The 20,772-nt window shown below is 38.9% G+C and overlaps 1 protein-coding gene and 1 long non-coding RNA gene across 2 annotated transcripts in view; one reads left to right on the top strand and one right to left on the bottom strand.

The window, feature by feature from the left end:
- Positions 1-291: 291 nt before the first annotated feature.
- CLTC (clathrin heavy chain) overlaps positions 292-20,772 on the top strand; it is a 65,862-nt gene continuing 45,381 nt past the window's right edge. Inside the window, exon 1 of the mRNA XM_007086740.3 lies at positions 292-744. Coding sequence (XP_007086802.1) covers positions 703-744 — 42 coding nt within the window. The 5' untranslated portion in view covers positions 292-702. The remainder of the gene's footprint in view (positions 745-20,772) is intronic.
- Positions 12,932-20,772, bottom strand: part of LOC122233755 — a 56,333-nt gene continuing 48,492 nt past the window's right edge. The window contains exons 2-3 of the long non-coding RNA XR_006211454.1: positions 18,234-18,341; positions 12,932-13,495 (exon numbers count right to left, since the gene is read on the bottom strand). This is a non-coding gene — a long non-coding RNA (uncharacterized LOC122233755). The remainder of the gene's footprint in view (positions 13,496-18,233; positions 18,342-20,772) is intronic.

Here is a 20,772-nt window from a genome sequence, read left to right as displayed (position 1 = left end):
CAGGGCCCAGAAGGAAAGGGAGTAACACCGCCATTCCTCACAGCGGCCCAACAGCCACCCTATTCTCAGGAGACACTGCACTTCCATACAACTCGCTCCGTACTCTGGCAGCTATCAGCCGACCCTTCCTGACCAGCATCACGTGCACCCGGAAGTACGTGGGTGGGACCTAAGCGCCCACGGAAATGACGTCGGTCACTGCTAGTCGCATGATGTGGCAAAATGCAAAAAAAGGGGGGGAGGAAAAGAAGGAGGCTGGGGAAAGTGATGAGTCTAAAAAAGTAGTCCCTCCGATACCTCTAATTTACCCTCGTGGCGCAGCAGTAAGCGAGAGCTCCTCGGCGCACTGCGCCCCGAATTCCTGCGCCTCACTGCACCGCGGCACTCCGTGGAGGGGTACATAAGGCGGAGGGGGTGAGGTGACTTGGGCGGAGTTCTGTCGTCGGGATCCCTCCGCAGGGCTCAGCCGTTTCCGGAGTCTGCGCTGCGCCCGGTTCCGCCATTGCGGCTCTCCCGGACCCTGGAGCCTCCGCCCCCGACCCGAGCTCTTTCGTCTGCCTGCCAGTTTCCTGCGTCCCCGGAGAGTATCCTGCTGAGTCCAGCCTTCCCCCTCCCCCTTCTCCTCCTCTCCCTTGGAGAGCCAGGGCAGCCACTGCCCCGCAGCCCCAGTGACAGGAGGAGACCATACAACCCGACAGCGCCATGGCCCAGATTCTGCCAATTCGTTTTCAGGAGCATCTCCAGGTGCGGCTGGGTTCGGGCCTATGAGGGCTGTGGAAAGGGTAGTCGGAAGGAAGAGGCTAGAGTCTGGGCCCAAGCAAAAAGCGGGATCGGAGCGGGGTGGGTATCGGTGCTTGGGGTATTGGGGTAGATGGAGGATAGGGGCGCTATCTTGGAAAGCCTAAGGGTTAATGGTGTGGGACTTGGATAGAAAGGACGAGAGTCGGGGTGCAAAAGGCAGCGAGGCCAGGCCTGGGTTCGAGGGCCTCTATTTTCGCTTCCTGGGTGGTAAAAACTGCGCATTCTAACCCCCTCCCCCCCCCCTCGCCGTTTTATTCAGTTCATTCATTTGGGTTGCTTGGCGGGGGGTGGGGTGGGGGTGGGGGGTGGGAAGGATTCTCCCGCGTTTCTTCCACAGCAAGGATTTTCAGTCCCTAGGCCAGTGCAGAGCTGTCATCTCCGATTGCTCTTCTCTTCCCTTTCCCCATCGTGTCTGTATTCGGCAGTTGTGGGGCGGGTGGGCTGGGGAGGAGCAACCTTTTTTCTTCCTCCCTCTGCGGCTCTCAACTGGGAAAGGCACCTTCCCCTGGGGGTGGGTGGAACGGCAGTGACTTGCCTCAAGCCTTCCCTGAGGCAGTAGGAACAGAAGGTCACTGAAGGAACCAGGAGGAGGGTAAATGGGGGAACGTATTTCTCAGGGCGGTGTCAGTCTCAGAGTGCGTGGGGTCAAGGTCCCTAGGGGTACTCGTCTTTTTTTCCTTTCTTGATTTCTCTGGGGATGATGCAGCTTTTATCCCCTCTTTCGTTTTAAGAGGTGGGAAAGTTATCCATAGGTTATCTTGGGGTCTGCTGGCGTATAGCAGGTAGTTGTGGGCTTGGCAAGTACTTCCTTCAGGATTGCATGGAATGAAATAAGAGTCCTGGAGATAGAGCACACCTGTTCTGAGATATGCAAGGTTGTTTGGTCTGCAATTGGCTTACTTTTAGTAGGTTCTAGAGTTCTTCCCCCGTGGTGCATTTTCCTATGCAACATACTGTCTTATCTGGCAGTTTGCCCGTGGCGGGCCCAGGCAGATAGATGATCATTGGAGGGCTTGACTGAATTAAGCCGTTTTTGAGCTTCTCATTTTCTTAGTTCACCAATCCTGGTTTTACTCTGGCTGCAGTAATTTATTCATGTATTTTGTTTTCTTCCCAAATACCCCCTTAAAGAGGCCTGCCTCAGCTCATCTTCTGAAGGCCTGAATTCATAATGATAAAAGATGCCGTGGTTTGACATGACATTAATGTTAGTGGCCTATTGGACACCTTACCGTTGAAAGCTATTTTATTTAGTTTCTCTAGTCGGTATACATAAAGGATTCTTGTTAATAAAAAGGATGACTATTTAGGCTATCAGTAACATAACTTCATTATTTCTTTACAGGTATTAATCTTTGCATCAGCAAGAAATTTTTTTCCTTTAAGTTTTGAATTGTAATGAATAAATCTAAAAAATAAGTTACACACCTTTAGTCATCTGTGCTTTTTCAGATAACTCATTTGAAGTAATGGAACACTTTTACAAAAGGTTAAAAAATGTTAAGTGACAGTGGACACAGAGAAGTTCTTGTTTTTGCTCCAAGTTTTAATTGCTGTGTTCTTTCTGTTAAAGTGGGGTGTAAATGAATGTAAAGAGTTGGGAAAATAATATTTTTAGGTGTGAGGGGAAAACACAGGCTCATTCTCACACTAGAGTGTTGCTGAAATATAATCTTTTTGTAGATAAATGTTTGTAAATTATAGACAAACAGGTACTGTTGGTGTTTACAAGGCAGAGGTATGTCCCATTAGTAAACCCTATTTCTTAACTAGCGGTGATTTGAGCAGTAGCTTTTCATTTCGATTAAAGACGAGATGAGAATTGTTAAATAATCCCAGAGATTGGAATCTAACCTTGTCACTAATTGAAGACAGATTTAATATGGGTCTGATTTCTGAGTTTCTCCGTATATTCAAGTGAAACCATTTCCTTTTGGAATAATTTGAAGATTTGAGTATAAAGCAGCTTTGCAAATGTATTTGGAGAATTCAGTCATTTTTTTGTAGTAATATGCCATGCCTAAAGTTAAGCTTGCTAGTGGGTCTGTGAACTTCCAGTTAATAATGGTTAATGGTGCAAAGGGCCCCAGTCACCAACTTCTTACAGAGTATCTCCTAACTTCTCATTTTTATCCTTTCTCTTTTTTAAAAAATTAATAAGTATTATTTTAATAGGCACCTCGGGTCTTTGGCCTGAGTTCTGCCAGTTTGCTAAGTAGCAGAAAATTTTCTGAAACACTTAGGATAAAAATTGGGAACAAGAATTGAGGAACTTGACTGTAGAGTTAGTTTTTGTGAAAATTTCCAAAGGTGAACTGTAAGTGAATTTATTTTTAACTGTTCTGGCCAACTGAAGGATCTGTCATCAAGCCTTGGAACTATATGAAATGAATGTTAAGTATTTTAAGTTATGAAGGTTTTGTGTGTGTGTGTGTGTGGTTTTTTTTTTTAGGATTGCTAGGCTGATAGTCAACAGATGAGTGCCTATTTGGGCAAGATATTGCTAGAGTTGCAGATTGTAAAAAACATCCTAGACTATACGTAAAATGTTGCCTGCAATTCTCAGTTCTTGGCACATTAAGTATCTTTATGCTGATTGGCACATTCTACTGTATACCCAGGTTCTTGAGTTCTGCAATTAAAAATCTCCCCACCCATTTTTTTTTCCTCTTTGATCCATAAATGCAGGCCTGGAATGTGTTGTGAATTGAATGGTAGGAGTTCTTGCTATGGCTGTTTTGATTTGCAAAGAGAGAGCAGTGCCCACTATTATTGTGATATTGTATGTGCTTAACTATACTGCTTGGAAGAGGCATACTGCCTGGAATTCTGCCGCAGTTTACCTTGGGAATAGCTTTCAAGTTTAAGATGTATCATGTTTTTCAGAATTTTCCTAATGGTCTATTTACTTAAAGGGGTGTGGCTAATTGTGGTGAATATGCTTGCATTCTGTTTAGGAGATAATGTAAGACATGGAACTGTGTGTATATAGAACAATGGTCGTTTTCGTGCTAGTGTATAGTGAAATACGTGATTTTAGAAACCTTAACCTGTGATATTTGAATTATATTTAACAGTATGTTTTTTCCTGTCACTGTTACTGATGTGATTTTTCTTTTTGAGAGCTACTGTCCAAAAGAACTTTCTTCCATGATGAAAATATATACTAGTGGGACACTTGAGTGGCTCAGTCAGTTGAGCATCTGACTTCGGCTCAGGTCATGATCTCACTGTTAGTTTGAGCCCCACATCAGGCTCACTGCTGTCAGCCTGTCAGCGCCGAGCCTGCTTCAGGTCCTCTGTCTCGCTCTCTCTGCCCCTTCCCTGCTTGTACTCTCCCCCAAATAAATAAATATTTAACAAAAAGAAATAAAAGAAATAAAAGAATATATACTAGCTACATAAGGATGCTGAGATATGGTTTGTGTCACTGAGGAACTAAGTTTTTACTTTTATTTCTTTTTAATTAGTTTAAATGTAGATGACCACATCAGCCTATTGTCTACTACATTGGACTGTACATTTATAGGCTTGGTAAGAGTGAAGGTTTATCTGATCACCCATATTTGTATGTTTAGAACATTTTATTAACCAAAATTAAAACATTCATTATTTGAAAGTTGTTGGAAAAAAAAAAGTGTTAGTTGAATACTGTCTCTTTTGGGAAGTGGTGGTGATGAACAGTGACTAGTGAATGAAGGGAACAGTAGACTTCTTGTGAGAGCCTGTTTTGCCCTATGAATATATGTGGCTGGGTGCTTTCAGTCTTCATTTAATCCCCCCAGACATCCTTAAACACTTAAAGTGAGACTCTGTCCAAGGGAACACAGTATCAGAATGGGATTTGAACCTGGATCTTTGGACACAAAATATTTCAAAGAAATAGAATGATTGGCCTTAAGAGAAGTTTATACAGTATCCTACTTCGCTTTTTTCCTGTTGGACTTTGCTCTGAGGATGTTCTAATTTGATCCAGAATGTTAAAATTTCAACACATAAGGAGTATAAAATTTTCAAATGAGATATTTTACATTCCTTTTTTGGGGTAGTGATTTTTCAAAATCTGATTTGTATTTTACAGTTAAAAGCACATCTCCTTTCAGACCCTCTTTTCATTGGAAATATTTGTTCTGTATTTAGATTTCATGATATTTACCATTGAAAAAGCAGATTTGCTTATCTAGGTTATTCCAAACATAAGTTTTCCATAATTGAATCAATTATCAGTTACTATTTAGTTTTAATTAAATTTTAAAATAAATTCAGTCACAGCAACCACATTCCAGGTGCTCAGATCACATGTGGTTTGTGAAATGTGGCTATAGTATTGGAGAACATGGGTTAAGACTAACCTCTTCTGGGGGTGCCTGGGTGGCTCAGTCGGTTAAGCGTCTGACTGGCTCAGGTCATGATCTTGTAGTCTGTGGATTTGAGCCCTGCGTCGGGCTCTGGGTCTCCCTCTCTCTCTGCCCCTCCCCTGCTCGTGCTCTGTCTCACACTCTCCCTCAAAAATAAATAAACATTAAAAAAAACCCCAAAACTAACCTTTTCTGTTTCTCAGTAAAATAGGCCTGCTGCTTCACAAAGTTACTGTAAAGATCTGAGGTCATGTATGTGAAAGTACTTGATGTAGCAGTTTAGGAACATGAATTGTGGAGTATAAAACTTTTGTCCAGTACATTTTATTCATGTAGCTCACCACCAGTGATACAATATTTTATTTGCAGACCTAGATTTTTATGGTTTATAAATGTTTGATAATTACCTAAGATTTGAGTACTTATCAGCAACTGTGTTAGACTAGGGACAAAGTGATGAACAATACTGACTATAGCTTGCGTTGGTTAACTGGCAAAGGCTGTCCACACATAATTGCAACACGTTATATAATGTCTGATGCTGTGCAGGACTTAATAGAAATATTTGTATGATACAAAAGTGCTCCCTTTCTGACATGTGCCCAAAAGAAAGAAAATTTTTAATTTTTTTATTATATTCCATGAGCTCTCACTGTATGCCATTGGTACATTTGTTTTTTTTTTTTAATTTTTTTTTTTTTTAACGTTTATTTATTTTTGAGACAGAGAGAGACAGAGCATGAACGGGGGAGGGTCAGAGAGAGCGGGAGACACAGAATCGAAAGCAGGCTCCAGGCTCTGAGCCATCAGCCCAGAGCCCGACGCGGGGCTCGAACTCACAGACCGCGAGATCGTGACCTGAGCTGAAGTTGGCCGCCCAACCGACTGAGCCACCCAGGCGCCCCCATTGGTACATTTTTAACTAGTGTTCCTTGGTCAGATACATTTGACAAACCTGATCATCATATCTGATAAAATACCTGCCTGGAATGCCAATCAGACCTTCGCTGGTGTTATATATGTCCTTCTATGTTGAAATGAATGTTCTCACTTAGATGGGAAATGAGTTCATAACTGATATTTCAATGCTTTATATTAGAATGAGGTTATTTCTCTAAATTTATTTGCATATATGTCGTGATGAAGCTACTTCACAAAGTCAGCTCTAGATGTTTTTTCCCCCTTCTTGGCCAAGTGCCTGTGGCTAATGCTCTTAACCCAAAGGGATGGCAGGAGGCTTGGATCTGAATGCATTATGCAAAACCCAGCTGTCAGACTTGGATTTTGTGTTTCCTTTTTTGTGTGTGTTATGAAAGATATAATTTATTTTCCCCTAACTTTAAAAAAAAAAAGTGTTTAGTTTTGAGAGAGCAAGCACACACACACACACGTGGGGTAGGGGTAGGGGCAGGCTCCGCACTGACAACGGACAGCCTGATGTGGAGCTCGAACTCACATACCCTGAGATCATGACCTGAGCTGAAGTTGGACTCTTACTGACTTAGGCACCCATATGCCTCTATTTTGCCCTAACTTAAATTTGCCCTAACTATTCACCAAATCTTGGGGCACCTGGGTGGCTCAGTTGGTTGGGCGTTCAACTCTTGATTTCCACTCAAGTTATGATTCTGGGGTTGTGGTATCAAGCCCCATGTTGGGCTTCACCCTGAGTGTGGAGCCTACTTGGGATTCTCTCCTTTTGCTCCTCTCCCCCATTTGTACTTTCTCTCTAAAATAAAACAAACAAAACAAACTCAATTGTCCTGACATCTGCAAGATCAAAATTAATTGACCATTAGAGTTATTTGAATACCTGTGTACTGAGGACACTGCTAAATATTGTATGTTCATGATCTTATTTAATTAGCAAGAAAATCCCATCAGATAGGTAGGGTTAGCCTTATTTTGCACTTGAGGAAACTGAAGTTCATGGCAGTTAATCTGTAGAGTCAGACAGCTAATGAGTGGATGGCCAGACTTTATTACTTGGTCTTTCTGCAGTGTGGCATGTTGATGAATGGTCTATATAATTTGAACTGCAAAATATAGCAGTTTGTTTGCATCTATGTTGTGGTGTCCTTTGATGTACACATTCTGCCAGTGATTTGTTTTTAGGTCAGTAGTTCTTTTTTTTAAGTTTTATTTTATTTTGAGAGAGCGTGAGAGCACATGCTTGCATGCTCAGTAGCAGGAGAGGGGCAGAGAGGGAGAGAGAGAGAGAATCCTAAGCAGGCTCCGAACTATTAGTGCGGAGCCTGATGCAGGCCTGAACCCACGAGTTGTGAGACCATGACCTGAGCTGAAATCAAGAGTTGGATGCCCAACTGACTGAACCATCCAGGCACCCCAATAGTTTTTATATTATGAGAAAAGTAGGGGCCAGTGAGCTAACATTTGACTTTCTATGCTTTAAGTGGCTATTTAGATGATGTTTTTAAAGGGCTTTATTCAAGTTCCCACTAGAAAATTGTGCAGAATGATTGGGATCAGGTTAACTGGTAACGAGGATTATCTTTATCCCTCTCAAAGCTGAACTTCTCAAACATGTCTATAAGAGAGTTTTTCTTAATGACAAGAGTGAATATGTTTTAGTTTAAAGCCACTTATGAAAGCAGAAAACTTCTATTTTACTGTATTATTTATGTTTTTGTAAATGTAAATGTTTTGTAATGTAAAACTTGAACTCTAGGAAAAGTGGCACTTGAGGTGGGGGTGAGGAGGAAAGTGGGAGTTGAACATGCTTGCTCAGTGTGAATAGCATAACCATAGAGGGGAGAAATGGTTACAGGCTTGTAGGGTTTTGCTTTGGAGGTAGAACTACCAGTAAGTTATATTAGTACTTCCTGTTCTGACTCATTGGGTAAATAGGACTTTTAAGTTCTGAAGTAAAGCAGATTTTAAAGCTTATTTCTGAAATAATAGGAATTGAGTGCATTGAAATCATTTTGCCACATTAAAAAATTTAAATTCTCATGTGTTCTATTGTAGAAAATGTCTCAGATGTTTGAGATCTTTTTTTTTTCTGAACTTCCTCATTAAGTTAAAATAATACTTTTTGGCAATTGGAAAGTTATACTGAGGTGTGTTTTTGTGTTTATATCATAATACTTAGCTTATACAGACACTCAAGTATTCTTTCTTAGCCCTGTGCCAGAGCGGAGTCTCCCTTTATCCAGTAGAATAGAATATATATGCCATGCAAAAGGGAAAAAAAACTACCATGTACCCAGTTATTGAAGCCAAGATCTTGGAGTTACACCAGATTCTTTCCTTTTATTTTCTTTTTCTTTTTTTAGTGTTTGTTTATTTTGAGAAAGAGAGAACACAAGTTGGGGAGAGGCAGGGGAGAGAGAATCCCAAGAGAATCCCGGCATAGGGCTCTATCTTAGGAACTGCAAGATTATGACCTGAGCTGAAGTCAAGAGTTTGACACTTAACTGACTGAGCCACCCAGGTGGCCCTTTCCTTTTATTTTCCACATCCAGTCCATTTCTGGAGTAGGGAAGGGAAGAACTCTAATAGTGATGCACACTGGGGATCCTAGGGATTGCAGTTTCTGATGACCTTGAGTTGTGTGTGTGTGTGTGTGTGTACACACACACACACACACACACACACGTAATGCTTTAAACAAATTCATTTTACAGTTTTAGAGGACAGGCTAAAATGAATCCCGTAGGAGAAGATAGGGTTTTGGCAGGATTGTGTTCTTCCTCCAGGCTGTAGGCTTCCTCCATTTGATGACTCCCATCTATTGACTGAGAATCAGAGTAGATGAAAATGGGATTTGGGAGAGTTGCTTTCATCTGTTTCTGACTAGCTGAGAAAAAGGACTTAAAAACCACCATAGTGGACACAGTGAAGCCAAAGATTAACCATGTATACTCAACTTGATGAACAGGTGACTTTGGATAATTCATTGAGGATGAATAATTAGGGAAAAAACCCATAGGGAGAACATGGTTTACAAAATTCTTGTCTTTCTCCACTCTCTTTGGTACTGTATATTTCTCCCTTTTGAACTAGGTAAATCTAAGGTGATTTTCTTTTTTACTATAAAATATTCTTCAGGAAGGAGTTCCCTTATATTAAAAGCCTTACCAAGTCTCCACATTTATTGAGTCCTCTCACAGTTAACTTCTATTTCGAATACTGCAACATGTTCATTGAAGGCTATCATAGGCTTGAAATCCATCTGGATTGGTAAGAGGTAAATGTAACATATCTAATAATTATTGTTCTCTGGCCTCACAGTTATAACTGTTGGATGGGGTAAGAAACATTTTAAGTATCCCTCAAAAACTCAATCTATTAGGGGTATATTTCTGGAGATCATAATCCAGAAACAAGTGAAAAAAACAACTCTCCTAATATGCAGATGGAATTTTAGGTATGTTCTAAAATTCCCATGATTGTACCATAATGGATTTAAATTTTGTTTTCTTTTTAATGCTTATTTATTTTGAGAGGGAGACACAGAATCCAAAACAGCCTCCAGGCTCTGAGCTGTCAGCACAGAGCCCAACATGGGATGGGGCTTGAACCCACAAACTGCGAGATCATGATCTGAGCTGAAGTCAGATGCTTAACCAACTGAGCTACCCGGGGCCCCTGGATTTTTTTTTTTTTTTTTTTTTTTTAAAAAGCACTTTAATGCAATGGAGAGGATTTTCCAGTGTTTATGGAAACACTGGTGTAAAAAAGTGCATATGAAGAGTTAACATGGTTTCTGAAATGTGAAGAGTAGAAAACCATTTCCAAGTAAATTATTTTATAATTTTATTTATTTATTGTTAAGTAGGCTCCATGCCCCCATCATGGGGCTTGAACTCACAACGCTGAGATCAAGACTGTCATGCTCTATTGACTGAGCCAGGCAGGCACCCCTGTAAATTATCTTATAATTTTAAATGTCTTTATAAACTAAGTCAAATGACTACTTGAAGTATGTATTAAGCATATCTAATTCCTAAGAATTTATATTAATAGGGCCAAAGATCTTTTAAAATTGAGATAAAATTCATACAACCTAAAATTAATCATTTTAAAGTGAACAATTTAATGGTACATTGACAACATTGTGCAACCAACACCTGTATCTACTTCTAAAACCTTTTCATCTCCCCAAAAGGAAACCCCAAATTCATTAAGAAGTCTCTCATTCCCACCCCCCTCCCATCCCCTGCAACCACTAATGTGCTTTCTCTCCCTACAGATTTACCTATCAGTGGACTCATACAATATGTGACCTTTTTTGTGTAACTTTTACTAGGCATAATGTTTGAGGTTCATCCATGTTGTAGTGTGTATCCCATACTTCATTCCTTTACTCAATACTCCATTGAGTAGAAGATATACTGCACTTTATTTGTCCTTTCAGTAGTTGATGGACATTTGGATTCTGTTTTTTTTCAGATGACTAAATATTTTTTTTCTTTTTTTTTTTTTAATATGAAATTTATTGTCAAATTGGTTTCCATACAACACCCAGTGCTCATCCTGACTGGTGCCCTCCTCAATGCCCATCACCCACTTTCCCCTTTGGATTCTTTCCGCCTGTTGGCTATTATGAATGGTGCTGCTGTGAACATTAAAGTTTTTGTTTGAATACCTATTTTCAGTCCTTTTGGATATATACTGAGGAGTGAAATTGCCAGGTCATATGGTTTAGAACTGTGTTTTAATTTTTTGAGGTATTGCCCAACTGTTTTTTCATAGCAGGTGTACCATTTTACATCGTCACCAGCAATGTATGAGAGTTCTAGTTTTTCTACATTCTAATACTAGTCAAAAGCTTTTTTGAGTGTCTAGGGAATGGTCTGCTTGCTAAAATAAATACCCCACTTGGGTACATAATGGTGTTTTTAGTTCTATCTGTTCTCTCCCAAGTTTTGTAGCTCTGTCCTCTCTTTATTTTTTTTTTTAATTTTTTTTTTTAACATTTATTTATTTTTGAGACAGAGACAGAGCATGAATGGGGGAGGGGCAGAGAGAGAGGCAGACACAGAATCGGAAGCAGGCTCCAGGTTCTGAGCCATCAGCCCAGAGCCTGACGCAGGGCTCGAACTCATGGACCGCGAGATCGTGACCTGAGCCGAAGTTGGACACCCAACCGACCGTGCCACCCAGGCGCCCCTCTGTCCTCTCTTTAAGTGTGTGTCCTTCTTTAGATGGTATTTCAATTTCTTCTGAGACACCATGTATTCCCCTACGTGTATTTGGGCTAGGCATGCATCCCTTGTAATTGCACCGTTGTAATTACTGTGTGCTTGTTATGCACTGAATAGAGGAGGCCATAGCTCATTTACTGTAGAATTGTCTGTATTAGTGTGGTGTCTGGCATACAGTAGCTTTTAATTAAAATGTATGATTATGGAAAAAATACTTTAGAACTAGGAAGAGATCTGAGGAAATCTTTAAAAGTTTTTTTCTATTGGAACTGGAAGAAAACTTCAGAGAACTGTTGGCATTATCTGTGGCATGTAAAGAAACTTGATACAATACAAATAGAAAGCTGCAGTAATAGAATATATACAGAAACAGTTGATCCTGGAGCAGTTAGGAGTTAGGAGCAGAATTGCCCCTGTGGACATCAGCAATGTGGAAGATTAACTTGAAGATTTTAAATTTAGAGAAAATCCCAGAATTAAAAGAACAGGAGGTGTGACAGAATAGGTTACAAATCTAAGAGTTATAGAAACCAAAATAATTGGAATGGAAGCTCTTTTTAGACAATGGAAGAAAATTTAACTGCTATGAAAGAAGAAACAAGATTTAAAGCGTTCAGCATTTGAGACAGGCCTGGGGAAGCTTTAGTACCATGAATTAAAAAAAAAAAAAAATCTATAAGCATCCATAGCATACCCTTTCCCTGACCACAGTGAAGCAATATCTATAGGGTTTGGGGATGGAAGGTTTTTTCCATTTTTTAGAATATATGAGCTACATACAAATTGTATACTCTAAACTCTGAGCCTAAAACCTGTTATACTTTCCTTGTTACCTTTGTAGTGATGACAAATTTATAGCTTAACAGAAAGTAAAGCAGTTTCACATATAACTTAAATAGCAGGCTATAAAATACTCAATTGATGTTAAGTTGCCAAATAATAGATGCTCAATATGTATTAGAAAATAAATCCTGGTCAGTTATTTTAATGTTTCAGACTCCCTGAATTTGTTAATATTAAATGATTTTGAGAAAGCTTGTAACTCTCCATGCTGAGTGTTAATTCATTCACTCTGTTGAACTTGGAATTTTTGGCATTTAGGTTCACAGGGAAATATTCCAGTGATTCACATGTAAAAAATTGATTCTGGTCTTGTAACTTGTAGCCCTCTGTGCTGATCATGCTTTAAATGATTGCTCCAACTAGGAAAATGAGCACTAACCACATAATGTCTAATTTCCTAGCAGATATGTGATATAAGGTAGAAAAAGACATGAATATGTGCAGCAGTAACGGGGTTGGGCTGAATCACTGGGTTCCCACTTAAAAATACATTTTGGGAAGTTGTTGAGAAGTTGTGTCATAGAATGAAATTTCTTTACAGTTTTAATAGTAAGGAAACTGACCAGATGTTTCAGTTACTTACACCAGGAAACCAAGCCTGTGGTGTCTGCCTAGGGACATTCACATCATCCTTTGAAGATTTTTAGGTTAGGTCAGCTCTAAGTTTTATAATCTTGGACCCTCAAAGTAAGCCTCATTTCTAGTACTTCGAAAAGAGTGTTTGGATAAAGTCTACGACCCCCCCCCCCCCCCCCCCCCGCTTCCCCTAACACACATAACATACATACCTATAATGAGTTATGATTTTGGTAGCATTCACTTGTTCTGTGCCAGCTGAATGACATTTATGCAGAAAAGGACATGACCTTGGAGAATCTGCAAGATTTGAGACTTAAAAACTTCCCAATATTCCCCTGTAGTTTGATCAGAATCGAGGTGTAGTATTTCATCTAATTATTGGACTGTTTTTTAAGAGTGAGTCAAATTTAAGGTTTTAAAATTTTCCAGTCAGTAGTTGGCTACAAGTGGGAAAAATTCTTTTTGAGTTTCCTGATAATTTACCAAAACTAATAGTCTTACAGTCCAACTGTGGTTCCTTCTTGAATATAGTACTTAATTTTGGAGTGAGTGACCAGAGTCAAATTCTCCTAAGAGACTGTGATTGCCTGAAAGGCTAACATGGAGTGGAAACAAAGGGTCAGCAAGAGTTAAAAGCATTTTTACTTCTTGCTTGAAATGTGTGGAGTACACAAAACAATGGCCAGTATCCTGTTGATGGAAGAACTAAAAGAATGCTGCATTCTCAGCATTTGTCTTCATTTCCTGTAGAAGACAAACTGCAGTTTTTATTTGACATTCTGCTAGTTTCATGGCTAGTTTCAAGGGCTCAGTGAAGTGACTGGTGTCAGCATTTTTTTTTCCACTGTGATTGATATTAGTGAAGGTAGAGGATGTTTAGGGGTTTTTAAAGGAAATTATGCTGAGTGGAATACTTGGGATAGGAAGTTAACCAAATCTTCAGGCACTTAACTTCAAAGTAACTACATTGAAAAAAATAACAGCATTGAGTGATATCCAGGTATCAGCAGGTCTTTCTCAAATTGTTGACTTCTTAACTCTCTAGTGGTAACACTTACTAGTAAGTCTTTATCAAGATACAGAATTCATTTACAGAAAAGGTAACTGAAATAGGACAATACATAGAGTACCTACAAAATAGACTCATCTGAAATATACTAGCTTGTACGTACTTCCTTTCCGTTGTAACTCTTCAGATGAAACCAGGAGGAAGGATCTGGAAAGTGTAAAGCTAAGCACTAATTATGAGACATGTTTTTAGTAATGCTGTCATAAACACAAGTTTTAATGTATTTTGATTTTCAGCTGATACAGCTGGTAAATGAGTTCTCTTCTGAGTTTACCAGTCATTAGGAAGCAAACTCCCTGAGTATGCTTATAAAGAAGGCTGTTTGCAGTGAATGTTCCTATTGATCAAATGTAACAACTGTCGGTTGAAATTAGTAGGCTCAAAGCAAGATGAATATTCCTTTAATTATATGATGTTTGTAGGCACAAACAATTGTGATTGGTTGCTGTGTGATGGAGACTGTGCTAACAGAGTCTTCCTCTTTAGTCCAAGAATTGGGCATTGAAGAATAGCATGGGGGTGCCTGGGTGGCTCAGTTGGTTAAGCATTTGACTCTTGATTTTGGCTCAGGTCACGGTCTTGCAGTTCGTGGGATTGAGCCCCACGTCAGGCTCTCTGCTCAGGCTCTCTGTCAGTGCAGAGCCTGCTTGGGATTCTCACCCCCTCTGCCTCTCCTTGCTTGCTCCCGTGTGCACTCTCTCCTTCTCTCTTTCTCTCAAAAATAAACGTAAGAAAAGAAAGTGCATGGTTTTACCTGGTTGTATTGTCTTCTAGCATTTTCTGCCTTTTATAATAAATGCATATTATTGGATTGCGTACAGCCATAGTCCATTCAGTCCTTTTAACACTATCTTCACAGTTTAATCACTAATGTATTCTAATAAGGTACTAACCATCACTGGGTTCCTGATTCCTGCCATATATATAAAGGGTTTTCTAAGCTGTGTTTAGTAATGTGTTTTGAGTAAAGCAAATTGGCCTACCATAGGTTTGACTATGTAATGTTAGTAGGATGACATCAGAGCCATTCTGTTTTGAAAAAGCATATATCATGATGTCACAGTCCCAGAGTAGGTACTGTAAAATAAATCCATGAAATAGGGAGTGCTTATGTGGCCTTGCACTGTTTTAAGTGCTTGATGTGTGCTAAATCACCTTAACCCTCCACGTAGCACCTAGGCATGCTTTGCTCAAGCATGAATGAACACTTTCTCTTTTCTGTTGCCATGTTTACAGTCAAATCAAGTATAGTTCCAGAATCAAGACAGGAAAAACAAAGCTTTTAAGTCATTAAAAACTGATGAGTCTTCAACATAGATTTCTGAATCTAATACTGCTGAAGTTCAAAAAAAAATTTTTTTTTTTTAGGGGTGCCTGGGTGGCTCAGTTGGTTAAGCGTCCCAACTCTTGCTCTTGGTTCAGGTCATGATCTCAAGGTTCTTGAGATCGAGCCCTGTGTTGGGCTTTGTGCTGATTGCAGGGAGCCTGCCTGGGATTCTGGCTCTCCCTCACTCTCTGTGCCTGCCCATATTGTCTCTTTCTCAAAATAAATAAAAATAAAAAAATTTTATCATATCTCTGATTTTAATACAATCTTTTCCACACTTATTTTTTAAATTAGAGATTCATCATACAGTTGTGTATCTTTCTCCAAAAGCTTTATGATATTGATGAATATCTTAGAAATTGAGGCAGTGGCAGTTTATCAAGCATAGAGACAGGCCCCTCTTTTCTCCTGTTTTTTGAAGAAATTACATCTTATTATATCTGCACATTCTTAATCCTTTGTAACCCTGGGCCTTTGCTGTTTGAAAGTGTAGTGATTTCTTGAGGGGAAAGAGCACCTAGATTGAGGAGTTCTTCCCTTGGGTTCTCACTTCTGCTAGTGTTGAACTTTGCAGATTTTTTTCTCTCAAGCCTCCTGCAAGCTATCTGGACTTTAAAACTTGAAGGTTCTACTTTTTCATCCGTCTCTTTGTCTTGTTTGAAATTCTTGTATAACTTTACCAATTGTCCTTCCTATTTTGCCAGAGTTTAATTTTAAGTTAATCCTTTTTCTCCTTGTTGGACTCTCAGGAAAAACGTCTGAAAACATTGCCCTTCATTAGACTGTGCAACGATGGAAATGTATATTTTGTGCCTTCCAATAGTAGTCACATGTAGCTGTTGAGTACTCGAAATGTGCGTAGTGTGACTGGAGAGCTGAATATTAAATTCTATATACTTAAAATTGAATAGCTGCACGTGACCAGTCGTTTCGGTCTTGGACAGTGCGACAAATCTTTGTTCTGATTGGACAACTCCTTTAGAGTATAACTAACTTGAATTACATCATTCTTTGGTTTGATTTTCATCTTTACCTTTTGAAAGTTGTATTGTTCCTTCCTGCCCTACAGGTAAATTGCCTAATAAAAATCTGATCCTTATACATTTAATTTTCAATTTCTGTAACCTTGTAAGAGAATAGAAATTAATCCCTTTTTAAAAACTTGAAAAAAATAGGAAGCTTTCATATAAGAACTGGGGAGAGCCATATACCCAGTCATCTAGATTTTTAATATTTTGCTATATGTGTTTCTTTTGTTTTAAACATTTTAAAGAGATTCAAGCCATCATGACCGTTCCTAAATACTTCAGTATACGTCTTTAGAAAATAAGAAAAAAAATTTTTAATTTATTTTGAGAGAAAGTGCAAGGGAGAGAGAGAATCCTGAGCAGGTTTTGTGCTGTCGGTGCAGAGCCTGACACAGGGCTGTATTCCTCAAACCTTGAGATCATGACCTGAGTGAAAATCATGAGTTGCACACTCAACAAATTGAGCCATCCAGGTGCCCTTATTTATTTTTCTTAAGTTCATTTTTTTGAGAGAAAGAGAGAGGGGCAGGGGGAGAACACTAGTGGGAGGTGGTAGGCAGAGAAGGAAAGAGAGAATCCCAAGCAGGCTCTATGTTGTCAGCCCAGAGCCAGACTGGAACTCTGTATTTTAAAACATAGATACTTCTGAAAAAGTATACATCACTTGTTTTGTTAATGTTCCTCAATTTTGATTCCTCAAAAATGGGTCCTCGTGATTAGTCCATGTTATGTACTTTCAGCAAGAATACCACAGAAGTAATGTCTTCTTTGTACTTCATCATATCAGGAAACATACTGTTGATTTGACCCATTGCTGGTGGTATTAACTTTGATTGTTTGATGAAGGTTGTGTCTGACAGGTTTCTTCACTCTGAATCTCTTTTCCCCAAGTGTCTTAGGAAATACCGTGAAACTATGTAAATATGTCATTCCTCAAAATTTCATCTATTAATTTTAGTATCCATTGATGATTCTTCTCTGAATCAATTATTGTGATACTTGCAAAAGAGTGACTGTTTAAAAATTCTATTGATTGGTCTTTCACCACTTTTTGAGAATTTTTTTTTTTAACTTTTATTTATTATTGAGAGACAGAGACAGAGCATGAGCATGGGAGGGACAGAGAGAGGAAGAGACACCGAATCTGAAGCAGGCTCCAGGCTCTGAGCTGTTAGAGCCCAGTGTGGGGCTCAAACTCACAAACTGCGAGATCATCGCCTGAGCTGAAGCCAGATGCTTAACGGACTGAGCCACCTAGGTGCCCTGGTCTTTCACCATTTTTAAGTTTGCTTTCTTTATAAGGAACAGTTTTTCTTTTTTCTTTTTTTTTTTTTTAATTTTTTTTTTTTAATGTTTATTTATTATTGAGAGACAGAGAGAGACAGAACATGAGCAGGGGAGGGGCCGAGAGACCAAAAGACACAGAATCTGAAGCAGGCTCCAGGCTCTGAGCTGTCAGCACAGAGCCCAACGCGGGGCTTGAACACACAAACCGCGAGATCATGACCTGAGCCGAAGTTGGACACTTAACCAACTGAGCCACACAGGTGCCCCTATAAGGAACAGTTTTTCATTTTTTGTTAATTATTATTTTTTTATTTATACTAGTGTGGACTCCTGATTTCATGAACCTCTTTTAATTTATAATTGTCCTGAAAAGTAATTAATAGTATACATATTATAAAAGAAATGCTGTCTTTCTGTAAGATCATTCTTGCCTCTATAACATTAGTTAGACATATTGAAGAGCAAAGATGGAAGAGGCTTTCACTCTTTAAGAAAGTTCTTTTATTTGAAGAACTTAAATTTAGTTGGATGAATTGACTTGGAATTATGTGGCATGGGATGATTAGGAAACATTGGGAAACTCTGGTTTTGGAAAGGTGTAGTATAGAGGTGGGTGTGTGTTTTTTAACCAGGTGGCCTAAGCTTTTCTGCACATTGAAGAGTGAAATTCTATGCTTGCTTTACATTTTAACTTCTGGTTGTTTTTTTGTTTTTTTTTTTTTTTTTAGTATTGAGCTCTTTAAGCTAAAGAGAATTTTTGATGGTACTGACCTTATGCCATCTGTTTGCATTAGCTTTCCCAACTTGCTCCCTCAGCAAAGGTGGTAGAGCATATTTGCCAAGTTTGTTAGAAAGCTTTAGCAGTGTTCCATGGTGCACCTAAAAAAGGAATTAAAATAAAATAGGGTTACTTACTTTGAAAATGTTACATGGTTCCATGTTACATGGTATTGAAGATTTTGGTTTCTACCTAAGTTTAGGCAAATTAAAGAACAGAATTGAAAGTTTGTTGAGTGTAATTTCCTATTCTTTAAAAAGGAAAAAAATGGCATTTCACAGTGTCTGAGTAAGTTTAGCACCCAGAGACCTCTAATCTATTATCAGTAGTCAAAAGATATTCACACCCAGAGTTGCATCCAACCTGTAGGACAGCTGAATTAAGTAGATAAATGTAAATACAAGAAAAGCTAATCTTGAGCCTAAGTACTCTTGAGTTGTGTGTTCTTAAAAGTATCTATTGAGCCTTTACTGTGTGTCAGACATTGTTCTAAGTGCTCTACATTAAACACAATTCTGGGAGGTACTGTTATCTCAGAAGTTCCAGAGGAGGAAACAGGTACACAGATAACTGATTAGCCCATGATCATCGAAGTGACAAAACTGGCACTAAAACCCAGACGTTTTGTCCTTATGAAGAATCTACAGAACGAACTAATTTTGAATGGCACTTGTACTTTATAATAAATGTTATATATTTTTATAGTAATTGTCTAGTTGAGTGAAGAACCTTCTGTGTTCTCTAGATAATAGGGGGTCTGAAATACTATCTGTATGCCTCACTACAAAAACTAGAAATGTAGTGTCCCTACCCCCCCACCGCCCCCAGGCATGTTAATCCAAATTGGGGTGAGAGGGAGAGGAGAAGGAAGAAGAAACATTTTTGTATCATTTCTAAAATGTAACTCCAGGACTCTCCAGAGTTTTGGTTTGGCCGATTAACAATAAATTGACTTAACTTTTTGGAAACTAATCTAGGCTTAAGTGTCAGGCCCTACAATATGCATTTATGGACCAGTGCCCAAAATGTAGTGTGGAAACCAAACGAATTGCAACATTTGAGTTGGTTTTCAGAGAAGTTGATAATTTGTATGGTTTTGTGCATGTGCAATTAGTCTTTTGTTTTTCTTTGTTTAAAGGAAGGATGGAAATCTATACTTTCATATACATAGGTTGTCTCTAAGATGGAAAAGCATCTCTAATTGCTGGGGGGAGAGAGGTATTACTGGAAGCATAGGTGGGTCACTTCTCAGTATACCCTTTTGTACTGTTTGAATACTTTGCCATATGCATATAACTATTAAAAAAAATAAGTAACCCCTTTTCTTGGACCTAAGTTTATTGATTCCATATTTTTAATTAAAAAAAAATTTTAAGTTTATTTAGAGTGAGTAAGAGTGGAGGAGGGGGAGAGAGAGAATCCCAAGCAGGTTCTGCACTGTCAGCGTGGAGCCCGACAGGGGGCTCCATCTCACCAACCTGAGCGGAAATCAAGAGTCAGACCCTTAACCGATTGAGCTACTGCCCCAACTCCATGTTCTTTTTAATTTATAATAAAAAGTATAAGTTTTTTGAAGTTAAAAAAATTCTTACTAGAAATTTCCAAGCATATGTCAAAACAGAATATCCCCATGTTCAATAGTAGCAACATTTTGTCAATTGAGAATATAAAAAAATGTAGCCAGAATTTGGATATTATTATGTATTCTCTGAAAATTGCTGCAAGTTTGGAGACTCATATGCCCTCTGAGTTTATTAGTGGTTTGTTGCACAGTTTCTGTGGTAGATTGCTCATATACCATGAGACCTTTATAATTGACTAAGAATTTGTATGGCTTGTGGTGTTTTGAAAATAAAACCTTTTTTGAGGGGTGTGGAGCCTGCTTGGGATTCTCTTTCTCTCCCTCTCCCCCACTTGCTTGCATGTGCTCTTTCTCTCTCTCTCTCTAAAAAAAATAAATAAAAACTTTTTAAAAAACATTGTTGCTTTTTTTTTTTTTTAAGTTTATTTATTTTTGAGAGAGAGAGAGACTGGGCACACAAGTGGAGGGGAGGGGCTGAGAGAAAGGAGACACAGAAAATCCCAAGCAGGCTCTGCACTGCCAGCACAGAGTCCCATATGGGGCTCAAACTCAAGAACCGCAAGATCATGGCCTGAGCCAAAACCAAGGATTGGATGCTTAGAAGAACTGAGCCACCCAGGTGCACCCCCATTGTTGCATTTTAAAAGTTTAATCTATATAGGTATTAGTAGACATAGTTGTCTAGTATAACCCTTTTATTTTTTTATTTACTTATATATATATTTTTAATTTACATCCAAGTTAGCATGTAGTGCAATACTGATTTCAGTAGAACCCAGTGATTCACTGTTAATGATGGTGACTTGCCCTATTACTGTGTGTTTTGGGATCTTTCCCTTTTGAATATGTCATGGGAAAATATGGGAAGAATTGGTGAGTATTCTGAGCACTCTCACTGGAAAAGGATCACTAGTAAGGAAAAAAATCTTACTGATCTTATTTGAAGAAGT

This window comes from Panthera tigris, chromosome E1 (genome assembly GCF_018350195.1).
Source record: "Panthera tigris isolate Pti1 chromosome E1, P.tigris_Pti1_mat1.1, whole genome shotgun sequence".
Classification (NCBI taxonomy): domain Eukaryota; kingdom Metazoa; phylum Chordata; class Mammalia; order Carnivora; family Felidae; genus Panthera; species Panthera tigris.
This window is presented reverse-complemented; position numbering and strand designations above follow the sequence as displayed.